Source organism: Leucopleurus acutus, assembly GCF_964270905.1.
Source record: "Leucopleurus acutus genome assembly, chromosome: 15".
NCBI lineage: Eukaryota > Metazoa > Chordata > Mammalia > Artiodactyla > Delphinidae > Leucopleurus > Leucopleurus acutus.
The window spans coordinates 65,957,039-65,973,393 of NC_139157.1; the positions used below are offsets into that span (position 1 = coordinate 65,957,039).

At 38.9% G+C, this 16,355-nt stretch overlaps 1 protein-coding gene across 3 annotated transcripts in view; it reads left to right on the plus strand.

The window, feature by feature from the left end:
* Positions 1-5,579: 5,579 nt before the first annotated feature.
* MAP3K7 (mitogen-activated protein kinase kinase kinase 7) overlaps positions 5,580-16,355 on the plus strand; it is a 66,402-nt gene continuing 55,626 nt past the window's right edge. For all 3 annotated transcript variants that reach the window (XR_014326782.1, XM_082855466.1, XM_082855467.1), the window contains exon 1: positions 5,580-5,857. Coding sequence is in view for 2 of the 3 variants with exons in the window: in XM_082855466.1 (XP_082711592.1) it covers positions 5,738-5,857 (120 nt within the window). In the remaining variant the exon portion in view is untranslated. The remainder of the gene's footprint in view (positions 5,858-16,355) is intronic.

Sequence of the window (16,355 nt, forward strand, 5' to 3'; positions counted from 1 at the left end):
GGACAACCCAACCTACCCATCTGAGCCCATTCACAGATCCTTCCCACAAAGAGATACGCCTTGGCTAACCTTCAGGAGGCAAGACCCAAATCCAATAGACACTCCTGAGTTTTTCTCATGTTTAGCTTGACAGTATGCAATGCTGAAACACCCTTTTATCTTGATTTCCACAACATCATAATTTTTAGTTTTCCACAAATTTTTTTTGGCAGTTCCTCTGCCTCCACCCATGCCTTAAACATTTTATCCCTTCAGGCTCTGTTTTAATTCCTATTCTTTCTCACTTTACACATCTTCCCTAGGTGATCTCATTCATTTCCATGACCTAAATTATCATCAGCAGGCCAGTATCTATTTCTCTAGCACTGTCTTTTTCCCTAAGACTAGCTGCCTACTTAATAATTACACTTGGAACTCTCACAGGCACCTCGAGCTCAGTGTCTTAAACTGCTCTTTACTCTCTTCTCCCCCAACCTTGTTCCAGTCTTCCCTGCTTCTGAAAATAGCACCCTTCCCATCTGAGTTGCACGAGTAAGAAATCTGGAAATCACCCCTTACACTGCCCTTTCCTTTGTCTCCTTCCCCCACATACCACCAATTCTGTTTGCTCAGTATCTCTCATATCCATTTATCCATAACCCCTATGGCCGCTGTCTACATTGTTCAAACCACTATTACTTCTGTTACTACCACAATAGCCTCCTCAAACTTTTTCATGTAATGGCACAGGTTGAAAATGATAATATTGTAAGATACTCTGGAATAAACTGGAAAAGATTTTAAAGAATCTATTTGGGCTTAACTTAAAAAAAAAACATTGCTTTCCTCACACTGTAATTTTGAAAAATAAATATAAAGCATTATAATGTTAAACATTGGAATTTTATAAATATCAAATATATTTTTCAAAATTTTAAGAGAATTTTTATAAGTTTTCCTTCATAAATATAACTTTTTAATATAAGCTTTTATAATTGAAATGCTACTATCAATCCTTATCAAGATTTTTTTAAAGATGAACTCTTCAAATTCCTGATAGGCATTATCTAAGAGAACTTATGTTCATAAAAGGAAATGAAAAAAGTGTTTAAATATTTTTACAACATTTTAAAATTTACAAGTTGAAATCATATTTTAAAACTCTAACAGCTCTTCCTGTTATTTAAATAGCAAATATAGTGTTCAAATTCCTTCCAATAACATGAATGGATTTTGAAACCAGCTGAACTTTTTCATATCAAGTATTTCAAAAACAATGATGGAAATTTTATCTGCAGGATACACGGGCACCATCAAATCAGTTGCCTTGCTACTAGCACAGTTGGACAGGAACAAAAAAGAACATCAGCTGCAAACAGAAATGTCAGCTATGTGTCATGTCAGATAATGCCTTGGAGCTGCACCTCCACCCCACCTTTCCAAGCCCTCTCTGACCAGCCACCTGCAGGCACCTGGAACAAAAACCCTCCCAGCAGCCCCATGGACTGTGAAAGACCTAGAATGAAGATGTGCGGAGTAGAAAATACAGAATAAACCCAAGTATCAAAGAAATGCAGGAATTTGGGGAGCCACTCTCCATTCATCCACTCACCGAATTGCTAAGGGGTTGGCTATCTTCTGCGTACTGCAGTTTTGAATATAATGAAGCAGAAAACTATTTCTGAACTTCCTGGAAAGAATAATATTTGACTGGGGTGGGCTAGCTTGGTTCTGGGACAGACAGTAAAGACACACTTTCTAAGAATAGAGCTCAACCTGAACAGACATGAATAATGAACATTTGTTGGTTGCATTCCCAGCAACCATTCCCTGCTTTGCCCCTCTTAAAAGTCTCTAGATTTTTCTTCTGGTTAGCAGCTCCTCCTCCTCAAAGCTCATGACTCTTTGAGTCCTGGATCTAGGATAAACAAGACATTCACAATCTTAGACGCCTGTCCCCATTCTTCACTCAAGGGTACAGTTGCCAACGGCTTAAAGTTCCCTGCTCTTCTGAAACGGCTACCAAAAGAGATGCTCTCTGTCACTGTACTGGACAACGTGACCTCATATGAAAAATGAAACTGCTAGAGCATGCATTCTTAATGGGGGTGATATCATTTCCCAGGGGGTGAAAACTGGGGAGAGAAAAAAAACTTACTCTCTTTAGGTATAAAGCATAAATATGCATACCGTACATAAACATATACACAATATATATGTGGTATTAAAATGCTGGGGGGCCGTGAAAAAAAGTCTTAAAAAGCTCCTTAGGGGATCAATAATGGGAAAAAAAAAGTTGACAAACTCTGTTCTAGAGCAATGGCAAATACCACAAAAAGCAGAAGACAATAATGGAAACTAAATTATTGATGTTATCATTGTTTATGAAACAAATGACACCTGAAGCCTGTTCTAGCTCTTAGCTTCCTACTTAACTAAGCCAATAAATCCTCTTTATTGTTTAAGCAATGTTACCTTGAGTTTCCTGTTACTCATCACAAAAGTCCTATTAACAGATAAAATATGGAACTCTTTCTCTGAGGTATTATATTGACACATGGCAGTGCAACAGAATATTAAAGTGAAACTATTTTAGTCTGCTTCTGCTAAGCCTCCATGAAATTAGGTGTCAGATACCTTCATATCCCAAATGAGCAAAGTAAGATGAGAATCCCACTTACAACACACAAAGAGATGGTGAGAAATGGATTTCAAAACTCTTTGCCCTCATCCCCTGGGTACTATAAAAGGGTTAAAACTGAAGACAGAGTTGAAGGTTAGAGAGTAGTTATTAGGACACTGACATGAGGATGGGTGGTGGAGAGTCCTCAAACTGGGAGGGAATTCAAGGAGACCAGTTAAATAGCTTGATGTGTATCTCTGGAAATTTGTGGAGATGCAATCGACTAGTGACTGAAGTTGACATGAAATTGTGAGGTTCAAGCTTCCATCTGTAACTCATGAAAGTTAAAGAAGTTAAAAGGAATACAAAGTCAAAATTGAGGTAAACTGAGACAAATTCTCCTCCCTCATTTCTCTGGATTCAAACTACATTGCTTAGGATTCTTTGATTGCAAGTGACAAAAATATAGCTTGAATCAGCTTAAATGAAAAACGGTAATTTATCGGCTCATGAAGTCAAAGCACAGAATGGGAGGGGAAGATTGGACCTTGGGGATGACTAGAGCCAGAGACATAAGCAGGGCTGAGAGCTGGGACTTTATTATCAGAAGCTAGTGAAGAGGTGCCAGATAGGGAGGGAGGGAGAGAGGAAGAAAATCTGCAAGCAAATAGGACAAGAATTGATTTTAGATTACTATCAATATCAGAAGTCCAAATCGGTGCATAAAACACAGAAGGAGAAGTACAGTATTGGGGTAGATGTTCAAGATCATGTAGGAAATTCACTTTGAAATGCATCCAACAAAATAAGACAGATGTATGAGTGGATGGATAGACAGATACATGATAAAACAGGTATAATAAAATGTTAATGATAGCATCTTGGTGGTAAGTATATAGGTGTTTACTGTAAAATTCTTTCAACTTTTCTGTATGTTTGATGTTTTTCTTAACAAAATTTGGGGGGGGAAAATCAAGCATAACAGCATCATGGCTGTAGTGATTAGTCCCTTATCAGCAGGATTCTAGTCCTAAACTGAAGGTATAGAAAACAGATCTTGCACTCCAGGGAAAGTGAGGACTGGCAAAACCTATTCATTCAGCTAGAACATATAACAAATATTTCTTGAATTCCAAATATTTCTTGAATTCCCACTTGGTAGCATCCATTGTATTAAGATCAACATGTTAAAAAGAGAAATTAGATATGACCTGCAGAGTGAAAGGACAAGGTTAAGAGGTGACCATCCTAGTTTGGGAATTTGAGTAAAAAAATGACAGGTAAAAATGGTTATCCCACTGATTTAATATGCTTCTATTTGGTTACTAGTGCACTAAGCATCACTTCACATGTAGAAATAAAGCTCTGATTTCTCACTTGGACAACTGAGTAGATGATAGGATCCTTCATGGAGACACAAAATGCACACGGAAGAATGTATCTGTGGTGGGTAATAACTTCTGAATTCGCTTTTGGAATCTTGAAGTTTGGGTGCTTACGTTACATCTAAATAGAGATGTCCAATAGGTCCGGAATTCAGGAAAAATTTTAACAGTGGGAGAAATTGGGAGTTATCATCATAAAAGAGGTCAAGAGCCTGGGTAAGATCATCCAGAGATTGTGCTGTGAGAAGAAATTATTCTTTCTTTCATTCTCTTACCCGTTCACCAAACTACCATTGAGTGTTACTAAAACTACAAAAAATGACAGAATGTTTTCCAGGAGTTCATACTTCTTAATTGCCAAATTCAATGACCTATTTGCAATCCCAAATGAGTTAAACTTACTTCTGTACAGCATTTATTTGGCTGGCTATTCCTTAACTGAAAAGCTCTCCTACAGTGATATTCCGATCACCATTCCCCCACTTTTTTGCCTGTTCCTTTTTGGTCTCATACTGAGACTTAGAATTTGACATTCCCAGGGTTTCATCCTGGGTCCTTAAACCTTCATCTCTAACTCCAATTTTCCCAGTTAGGCTTCAGGTCAAACTGACTGAAGTTTAACAGCTAGTTTAAAACTAAAAATTGTGTTGATAGTATTGATACAACACCGGCATTACTTTCCGCCTTATAGATATTCGGACTTAGGTTCTACTAGCCTGTGAGAATCGTAATTGTTTTACTCTGAGCCTGTTTTCTCACGTCCTGAAAATGGCAACAAAAATATTTAACTTGCAAGGCTACTGTTAATGATTAAACTATAAATGTAAAGCATCCAGCACAGTGCTCTGCACTCCAACACGTACCATAACACACCCCATAAATTCAGATGAACGACAAATTATGCCAAATTATAAGTATCTACCTTACCTAATATTAACTTCTGTTCGTGAGGCTACATAGTGTTAATCAGGTTACACGCGCTGGCTCGCTGTGTATTATTTTCTTTAGAATTTCTCATAGCATCAGGGACTGGCTCAAAGTAACAGTAGCAACCGCTTCCTTCCAAACACATTGAGGGAAACACATTTTCCGAGGCTTTTTAAGAAATAGTTCAGTTTAGCTTAGGGGTGAAACTGAAAAGTAAGCTTCGTAACAAAAACTCAAGCCAACACTACCGTCCGTCTGCAGGTCTCTGAGGGAAAAGGGAGCGGGGTCACAACATAGTTCACGAAGCAGAGTACAAACCGAAGGTTTTATCTTTCCCGCCGGTTCCTAGAGGACCAACCATACTGATATTCCATCGTGCTCTGCGCCACTTCCGTTCGCGCGTTTTAATTACGTCACGCGCCAGTTCTCGCGGTATCTTCCGGTTGCTGAGGCCCTTTAACAAAGATCTCGCGAAATTTGTCCAACGGGTCCAATCTAGCCTCTCACCCTCCCCCACTCCACCCCCAACCCGTCCTTCCTTTCTCTGTCTCTGTCACCAAACTCTCTCCTCCCCTCCCTTGAGCTCACCGCCCACCTCTGGTTTCCGATTTTAGGCCGGAACCGGAAGTTTTGTGGGCGGGGCCCGGCGGAGGAAAACGCAGCGGAGCCTGAGCCGGGACTCGGCTGTGGCCGCAGCCCCTGTCCCCGCCACGGACCGCCGTGGCTCCAGGTTGAAGGTCGGTCCGGAGGCCGGTGGGCGCGGGTCTCCCCCGGACTGTCCGGGCCGCAACCATCCCTGGCCCCCCGGGTTCCGCAAGGGATCATGTCTACAGCCTCCGCCGCTTCTTCGTCCTCCTCGTCTTCCGCCGGTGAGATGATCGAAGCCCCCTCCCAAGTCCTCAATTTTGAAGAGATCGACTACAAGGAGATCGAGGTGGAAGAGGTGAGCGAGGCCCGGCACGGAGGCGCCGGCCCTGGCCGGTCCAGGTCTCTTCCTGGTCCCGACTCTTAAGGCGCCTCCTCGACCCCTCTGTTTCGTGGGGTCCACCCGGGTGTCCGCACACTCCACGGAGACCGGGTGTAAAGGGGACTCTCCGCGTTCACCTGCTCCGGTGTAGCTCTCTTTTTTCCTCACTTCGGCACTCTTGAGTTTGAATTTGATATTCCGGTGCCTGGATTTGGGTCATCTCAAACAGAGAAGGATGAACTGGTGCGGTCGTGTGGTCCACCAGTTCTCGAATCTGTTCAGTAGTAAAATTCATCAAAGACCATGGCCGTTTTGGAGTTTTGGTTCTCTAAGGCATAGTGTTGTTAAGGGCTAAGGATTTTATTATGTTCGACTTCCAGCTCAGCGTCTGGCGCCCAGTGAGTGTTCTATGGATGCTTGATAAATTAATACATCCCCAGGTCTAACAGAGTTTTTCCCCAAGTACGGAATGGTTCTCAGCTTAGCCGATTCCATAGAGCAGTAGTCGTAATAGTAAGTGTTTTGCCTTCAATTAGACTACTTTAGATTGATTTCACCTTTAGTACTGTAGACTGCTATACGATGAAAAGATGTTTCAAGTAGCATATTCTGAAAAGATAACTAATGATTTCGGTGACAACCAGAATATATCAGACCAAAAATCGCTGTTAGAAAACCCGAATCCATTCTTTATTCTGCAATAAATTATTTTAGAGCAAGGTAATAATGTGCCTTTAATAACTGCTTCTTTCCAAATTCACAGAGATTGGTTGTAAAGTCCACAAAATTTAGAAAAGTAAAATCTGTATATATGTAAAGATACACTTTAGAAAGTGTTAAAACTTTGGTTGAAAATTGTATCTGTTATTTACCATTTATCATTTTTAAAATGTACTAAGCACCTTACATTAAATACACCAAAAAGAACCCTGTATGTCCTATATTACAGACTGTCAATTACCTCTACTTTAAAAATTCAAAATTATTTTTAGGTGGTGGCAAGCTAAAAGTAGTGAGATAATTATCCTTCAACAAATAATTTTTTTCTATGCATGTTTTGGAAGAATAATGGACTATTTAATCATATTTTTACTTGAATAAAATAACCTTAAAGGTCACTGAAAACAACCTCATTTTACAAGATAGTGTAAGTGGGAAGAGCAAAGCCTTTGGAAGGAGTTAGATGAAGGTTCAGTATATCAGCTATGCCACTTATTAGCTGTATGATTTGGAGCAAGTTTCCTGACTAACCTTGTTAAGCTTTCATTTCCTTAACTGTAAAATAGGGATAATAATTTCTATTTCATTTTATTTGTATAACAGATTTTATTAGGTAATACATGCAAAACACCAAACACTGCCTGACACACATTACTAGGAAACTGAGTTACAGAGAGGAACAGTGACCTGCTTTAAGGTCACATGGCTAAAAGAAGGACCCATAGTTTGGAAAGAGGGGGGAATTTGTGTGTGTGTGTGTGTGTGTGTGTGTGTTCTGTTGAGGCTATGATAAATTCCTTTTTAAGAATTGGATAGTTGATCCAGCTTTCATGGCTAACATTCTTTCTTTTTTAAGAATGAAAATTTGGTGAGTCAGTATAAAAGAATTACAGTTTTTAAATAAGCATTTACGTCTGCTCTGTGGTGAACTGTTATGCTTGTAGACTACAGATTGTCATATAATAATAACTTATACTTCATGATCTTCCAAATGCTTTCACAGACTTACATCATTTGTTTTTTACCACCTTAGTTTTCCCACACTACTTTCTAAAGCATTTTACATTCTTGGTTACTAAGGTGTCATTTATCATTTTACTGCTCTTCCTCCGAAGCCACTTAACTTCTGATTGAGGTTCTGTTTCCAAAGACCCTTCCTTCAGTTTAGATAATGTTTCAACTTTTCTTTGGTATTTTTAGGACATTCCTGAGGAGTAAATTTTTGTTTGTAGCTGAAGTTTTCTAATGTCAGGCAGTCATCTAATTTTATTCTTCTCACTTTTTTATTACGCAGTTTAATTTCATGTTAAAGATTGAATTTAGACTTTTCTAATGTTAAAACTGTTACATAATTTTCATTATATTCTTTATTTTCACATTAAAACAGTGTTACATAATCTAGGGTGCACAGCACTCGGTAACTATTTCTTAACTTAGATTCTACTTCTGGCTTAAAATCTTGAATAAGAGAACAGAGAAAGGTGACTAAAAACAAAAAGTATTTTATGTTGCTTTCAGTATTTTATGTGGTACCGGTATATTGCGTATAAATAAAGAAAATCATATTCTGTTTCCCAAATAAGTGTAATTGAATCAGCATTATATCGATTCAGTTGGAAACTATGTAAGAAAAATACTCCAACCATAAGCCAAATATGCATTCATTTCATAGGTGCATATTTTTAAGGCATCAGCTGATTTTACGCCTTACATTTCTAATATCTCTAATATCATGACTCAGTAATATCAGCGTGGAACTTCCTAAATTCAGTTCTGATATCAAATTATGTCAGGTCTCAGCATCAGAAACCTATAGGTACTTTTTTAAAAGTCATTTAGCTTTTGTTGTTGTGGATCTGAGTGTAGAGACTGTTGGAATAAACTGTGAGGTATGCACATTGTGGACTAGCTTGCAAGAAGTGGTGAAGGCAGTGTGTTGTGGTAAAAAAGTGTACCCAGTAGGCTGGGTATTTAGAAAATGTCAATGCCATACGGATTTTGCCATAATGTGTTTCAGTAACTTTGAGCAAGTCACCTTATTTTTCTGGGCCTCTGATTTCTCATGTAAAATAAGAGATTGAACAAGATCATGTAAGGTCTCTTCCAGTTCTAAAATGAAAACACATTATTGTTTGCAGTATTTATGCTGTGTTTCCACAGTAAGCTTTAAGAACAGTGATCATGACCTCTTGTGGACTGTAGTTTGTGACTAACTAATCCTGGTTAAATAGGGCAAATGATACCCCCATTTTACAGATATTGACAAATGGTCATAGAATTTGATTTGCCAGAAGCCTCATGTCTAATTAAATGGTAGAGCCAGGAAATGAATTTGCGATTTCTCACTCCTGAGTCATTTGCTCTTTCCATTTGGATTTACAGGGTCACTTTGGTTCTTTCTGAAGTACTCTGTAACCAAACCTTATTGTAAGAATGGGGAAACAAAATACTGATTTCCTTTATAATAGTTGGTCTTGAGCATTTAATGAACAGTGTCTTCTGTGGATAATACTGCTAAGATTATGGAAGATGAATAGAAGGATCCTAGGATTCTCTCCTTAAAAACTTTGACTTACTGTGAGGCTAGATTTTTTAGGACCACAAATTTAAAACTATAAATGTAACGTAAATTGAGCATTTAACCCATAATTTGAAAGTAGAGTTTATCACAGAAGGCTCCATTGAGTGGGAAAGATTTTGAAACTACGTTTTGAATAAAGTAAGCATCAGAGATTGGGAAAGATACTAAGATGAATTTTCTTTGCCGTTGTTCCTCTGCCTCTAATGCTCTTCCCCCCAGAACTTCAAATGGCAGACTCCTTCTCACCATTCAAGTCCGACTTCAAATGTTACTTCCTTAGAGAAGCCTTCCCTGAGCAACCTAGATCTTTGTCATTTTTGTTATCCTTCATGGCACTTACCAGTAACCAAAATTATGTATCCCCCCAGCAAAGTTTAACCTGTCTTATTCCCACTTGTAACTCCAATGCCTAGCATCTAAAGGTTTTCTATAAATAGTTGCTGAGTGAGTAAATGAAGTTACCACAGCATAATCATGAGAATTTTAGTGTCCATCTGGTTCTCTTATATGGTCTGGTTCTTTTATGTGATATAACCAGAGGTTAAGATAAGTTAGTGATTCGGCTAAAGTAGCATTTACACTATAAATGAAATCTGATTCTCTTTGCAAATGTTGATTCCATTACAATCCATTATACCTAGCAAATACTTTGGTTTAGCCGGGGGTAAAAGATGCTGCAAAGGGTGAGGTGCTGAGAGTAAGCCATGTATTGGTGGGCCTTTACTAAAATGCTAAAAAGACCGTATTTAGTATGGTTGCTTTTTAAAGGGGAGACCCACAGTGTTGATGTCAAGAATAGCATATGTGCAAGACACATATAATCATTGCAGCATTTATATCTTCTTAAGTTTCATCATGGAGACATGCAAAGATTTTGTTTTAAAGGGAAATACAGGAAGAACTTTGGTAGTGATGTACATTTTGTAATTTTACGTTATAAGTATATGGGCAACTGATAACAGAGAAAAACCTAACTTACAGTGGCCTGAATAAACTGATTCTATAGATTTGTTAGTATTAATATTATGAACATCCAAAATTATTAATAAGCTCTTCCACGTGAAGCTTAGTAATTATTGTATTCAGTAGAAATCTGTAATTGTTATCTCAGTGAAGAGGTAACCACAGCGGTAACTTTTATATTGTGCATGTGTAGCTTAAAAGATGACATGGGCATATTATTTGAAAGAAGGGCCTATTAAACAGGTCGGATGTCTTATGGCTGCTTTTAAAAGACTGCATGAAAAAGTCAAAAGAAAGTTTGAATAATCAAAGTTTTACTTTTATGTTATCAAGTCTGTCTTGTCAGCAGATGGCAGTTCTACTCTGCCACAGTTTATTAATAGATATTGAAGTTCTGAAATAGTTGGAGGCTCCAGGTTCTAACTGATAAATGTTAAGATCTATGCTTGTTCTGTCATGTTCCAAATTTCTAGCCAGAGTAGTGGCAGCACAGCCAGGGTCCATTCACATAGACCACAGAACAGAGCCAAAGCAAACTGACAGCTACAGTCACTGAACTAAAAATAACATGAATTGGGCACAATTAAGAATTATTTCATAGTAAATTAAGAGCACAGTGGCATACATGCTTTTCCATGTAGTTTTAGTTTAGGTGGTTTTTTGTTTTTAAAAACCTAACTTGAATAAAGGAATGGAGTAGTCTTCCGTCTTAGAGAAATTAGTTTTTAAAGGAGTTGCTTTCTTTAAACACATACACCAACTTCTGATTTTGGTTTTTGTGCCTTTTAATACTAATTGCATGGAAATATTCTATAATCATCTCTCTTATTCTTCTGTACTTTTTATTAAGAAATTAAATTTAAATCTGCTTTATTACATGAGACTAAAGTTGTGGACCCAAAACCATGAGGGCTAAACCATAGGGGGAGAGCTACATATAATAAGAGAATTAATCTGAGAACATTTTAATTTAGAAAACATTCATAAATTCAGAAGGAAATATTTCTAAATTGATTTCCCTTTTAAAACCAAAGTTCTCTTTGCGTTCCTCTGTTCTTCTATTTTTACATCTGAGGGATTGTGAAAAATATCTGAAATATTTATTTCTAGGTTCACCATTTTGGATGGATGTGTGTGTTGGAGGGGATACTTGTAATTTGGATGTGCACCATTTTTTACACTCTTGGTGAAAACTGATCTTTGGGGAAAGCTGTCAGTTCAAACTAATTGTTAATGATAATATGTCAAAGAACCTTACTAAGATATGAATGCAATCCAAAAAGCATATTTGATTGTGAACTTGAATTAGAAATTTGGTAGTAAGTAAAAAGTGACTTCCTTTCAGTGTTTTGTAGTTTGAATATTAGTTTTTTCATTGTATACTTCAGTTGCCATTGTGTCGCAGTTTGCCATCTGTGCCACTCTTTTCTCCTGATCTACCATGTGTCAGGAAAAACATTAGGTTGCTCACAAGAATTCTCCTTTTCCTTTCTTCCTGCCCAAGATGTCATGTCCATATTATTTATGGAAAACTTCAGCAAGGGAGGGCTCTCTGGTCTATGTCATGGTTTCCAGTGAAGTGTCCTGTCTCACAATTATGGTTTTAATATAACCTAATACAGTAATTCTCAAATATCACAATCACCTGAAGGATTTGTTCAAACACAGATTGCTGGGCCGGACCCTCAGACTCAGTAATTCTGGGTGGGAACCTGAGACTAACATCTTCTCAAATTTCCAGGCAATGAAGATGCTTCCGGCCCAGAGACCACACTTAGAGAGCCATTGGCTTAATGCTTTTGCTGTTTTTATGTCTGCTTTCTTCTTGAAACTCTTCTTTTTTGGCTTCTTGTGGCACTTTCCGGGTTTGCCTGCTACCTTATTGACTGCTGCATCTCAATGTTTGCTGGTTCCTTCTCCTCTGTGTTCTAAATGTTGAAGTGCTTCAAAGCTCAGTTCTGGGACCCCAGTATTTACATGTTATTTTTTGGTCACAGCATCCAGTTGATTGACTAGAAGTACCAACTAAATGCTGATGACTCTCCCAAGTTTTCATCTCCTGCCTGACTTCTCCCTGACTCATGTTTCCACTTTCTTTCTTGATATCTCCGCTCGGATCTAATAGGCATCTTAAGCTTTATATGACTAAATCAGAACTCTGTGCCATTAAAAAAAAAAAGAAAGAAAATCTGCTTGCTCCAGTCTTTCTTATCCTTCATTAAACTGGTGCTGAGTCTAGACGTTATCCTTGATTCATCTCTTTTCCTGTCCACCTGTCCTGCCTGCATGGAGATCATCATTGACTTTACCTCTAAAACCTATCCCAGATCTGCCCATTTTTCTGCACTACCATCAACCTTGTCCTCAAAGCTCTTCTCTCTTGCTTGGGCTGCTTTTACAGCCTCTACCTGGTCTCTCTTTGTATATATGCTAGCTTCCCTACAATCCATTCTTCACACTAGAGCCAGAATGATTTTTTTTTTTAATGCAAAATCATGTCACATTCCTCCTTAAATTCCTCTAATTGCTTCCCATTACTTAGACTGAAATCCACACTCCTTTTCATGGTGCCAAGAGCCGTTCAGGATCCAGAGTCTGCCTCTATCTCCAGCTTTATCTTTTTTTGTTTTTTTAACATCTTTATTGGAGTATAATTGCTTTACAATGGTGTGTTAGTTTCTGCTGTATAACAAAGTGAATCAGCTATATGTATACATATGTCCCCATATCCCCTCCTTCTTGCGTCTCCCTCCCACCCTCCCTATCCCACCCCTCTAGGTGGTCACAAAGCACCGAGCTGATCTCCCTGTGCTATGCGGCTGCTTCCCACTAGCTATCTATTTTACATTTGGTAGTGTGTATATGTCAATGCTATCTCCACCTTTATCCTGCATCACTCTTCCCTTTTCCCACTATGCTCCGCTCACACCAAACACTCCAAGTATTCCTCTAGGTCACCACTAAAGTATCACCTTTCTCAATGAGGCCTTGCAGGACTATCCTGTTTAAAACTGGGGTGGGGGTAGTGCACACACGTGTACACACACACACACACACACAATTATGCTGCTTTTCTTCTTAGTGCACTTATTAGTTTCTAAAATATATCTTTTTTTAAAAAAATAAATCTTGCTTCCTCTTTATGTGTCTCCCTCCACGAGAATATAAGTAGTTAGAGCGAGGATTTTGGTTTGGTTTTTTCCCTTCTTTATCTGGAATGTGTAGGGTAACGCCTAGTCTCTAGATGGGGTTCAAATATTGTTGAATAGGAAATGAGGGTTTTTTTTCCCCCTTTAGGGCCTTTACATTAGTTGTTTCTTCTTCTTTGCTCGGTTCCATGTGTCATTCAAATATCAAGTTAGTAACCTCCTCAAATGGCATTTCATACTATCCAGCCATAAGTTTCACCAGTCTCTTTGTCACATTATTCAATTTTTGGTTTTCTACACAGCATTTATTTTAAAGCTGATATTTTTCTTATTCATTTTTTTGTCTATTGACTGTCTTTTCTTTCCTCTCCCGGCCCCCCTTAAATTGAAAGTACATTCCTCGTAGATCAGGGCCTTTGTCTTATTTACAGCTGTATCTCTTGTATCCCAGATGGATATAGTAGACATTCAAGAAATATTGGTTTAAGAAGTAAAGAAATGAAGTTCATCATTCTCTTGGCATTAGCCTCACTTCACCCCTCGAAAGCAGGATATCTTACCCATTTTTCCCTGCTTGCTGACTAGGCCTTCCCCTTTGGCTTTCATTGATCCTCTGAAATTCAGCTGAGCTCTACATTTAGCTCCCTGTATTTGAGCTGTCTACCATCCAACAGCCTCCTTCCTGCAGTCAGAAAACTCTTCAGTTACCTTGTTTTTCTCTTGGCAAGAGTTTTTCTGTATCATTTCCCTGTACTGTCGGGGCTGAGAGAACCTGGGTAGGGCCTCCCTCTGACTGTCTCCCTTGCCACACTTACTCATTTGCAGCTTCCCATGTTGGCAAAGCATATCCTGTGAGGCTGCTTCCTCCTGGGGATCTCAGTGAGAAGTTGGGAGGGAGGGGCGTGGGAATAAGTCTTTCCTGCCCTTGAAGCCCTAAGTCTGTCCTGAAAGCCGCCATCATGGACTCTCACTTTTGGCTCTCTTCGGCCGGGAAGTGTTTTTTTAAAAAATTTCAATGCTGTTGTTTTGTCTTGAATTTCTTCTCTACCTCATTTTCATCCCACAAAGGCAGGAATCAATTCTTTATATATTTTTTTTCTTTCACTCCTAATATTTATGCCATTTGAAAAAATGAGAAGTCACATTTTGATTCTGTGATATGGTGATTTATAAGAAATAGGTACTTGGTCGTTCAAATGATCAAAATATATTTCTCATATATATATTTAGTCTTTGTCTACAGTTCCTGGCTCACAGCTCCCCAAACTCTCTGATTTTCGTAAGTGAAGAGAGAGATAAAGATGTCTCAAGGTTAATTTTGGACCACACCTAAGGATGGGGCTGGTTGCCTGGAGAACCAACAATGTGATTAGAGGGTTGGGATTTTCAGTCCCACCGCTCTGACCTCTGGGGAGAGGAGAAGGGCTGGAGGTTGAATCATTCATGGCCCTGTGATAAAGCTCCATATAAACCCAGAAGGACAGGGTTCAGAGAGCTTCCAGGTTGGTGAACACGTGAGGATTGGGGGAAAGTGGGGCACAGAGAGGGTATGGAAGCTCCGTGCCCTTTCCGCTTACCTTGCCCGGCTGTTCCTGAGTTATATCCTTGTGTAGTAAACTGGTAATCTAGTAAGTATAGTGTTCGAGTTCTGTGAACCACTTGAGCAAATTAATCAAACCCAAGGGAGAGGGTCATTGGTACCTCCAGTCTATAGCTGGTTGATGAGAAGCACAGGTGATAGATAACCTGGCTTGTGACTGGCCTCTCAAGGGGGAGGGGTTGCACTCTGGTAGAACTGAGCCCTTAACCTGTGGGATCTGATGCTCTCTCCAGGTGGATAATGTCAGAATTGAGCTGAACGGTAGGATGTCCAGCTGGTATCTGAGAGTTGCTTGGGAGTGTGGGGAAACCCCCCTCCACACATTGGAACTGGTGATCAGAATCATTAGATACACAGAAATATAATTTGTGAAGCAATGACTCTGTGCCTCTAACCTTTGAATTCACAGCAGTTATTTTTTCTATCATGTGTTTCAGTTTATGTGTATAACCTTGGGCATCTTGGACTTACTTTATTATCATTTTAGCTCTGTTGTTTCACCATACATGTGAAATATAATATGGCCCTAATGTGAGTGGAGGCTTCTTAAGTACATGGGCTCTCATCTTACATGAATATGCCTGTTTGTATTTCAGACAGTTCAAAAAATTGCTTTCTTAAACAAAAGGGAGGAAGCTTATCATGTCCTTGCTTGCCCACATTTTGTTACCATAGTTTTACGTTGCAAACTCAGAGTCAGCCATCATCTCAGCACTAGGTGGCATTTGTGCATCACAATTAGTCATGCACACCTTACACAGTTTTTACAACAGATGTATGATCCACAAATGCAATGTTTGGAATCCCTGCAGGGACATCTCTGAGAATAGGAAAATGAAACAAGAGGAGACCTACCGAGTACCAGTTGCTTTGATGTATTTGTAAATATATAATTGAAGAATATATTAAATTACTTCACAATCATTATTTCATAGTAATATCAATAAGTTGGCTGGTCTCCATCCATGCTTTCTTAGCCGACATTGTCATGAAGTTGAAATTCATTTTAGGACCTGTTTGCTATTCATAGTGGTTAATTGTGAGAGAAATGAGGAATATAGCTCCTGAAACTGATTCATACCCTACTCCAAGCACTTATTATTCTTTTGTAATATTGAAGAAAATGCCTGGTTTTGACTTATGAACACTATAGATATTCGCTGAGGAAAATGTAAGCATCTCCCTTTTACTGTTGAGAAAGCAGAAGCTCAAAGACATTAACTTGCCCAGTATTGGTAGCTAATAGGCAGACAGAACCTACACTTAAACTCAAGTCTGTTAGGTTCCAGATCCTAGGTGTACTTTTTCTGTTATTCTGATGGTACCAGGTTTAACCAATAACCATTCACGTTAAAGTAACTGAATGACAAGTCCAAATAACTGACGTTGGTTCCTTTCCCTCATGAGAGGTGTGGAGGAGGGCTAGAGCCTAAGCAGGAGGTCCCTGAGCACCCAGGGCTA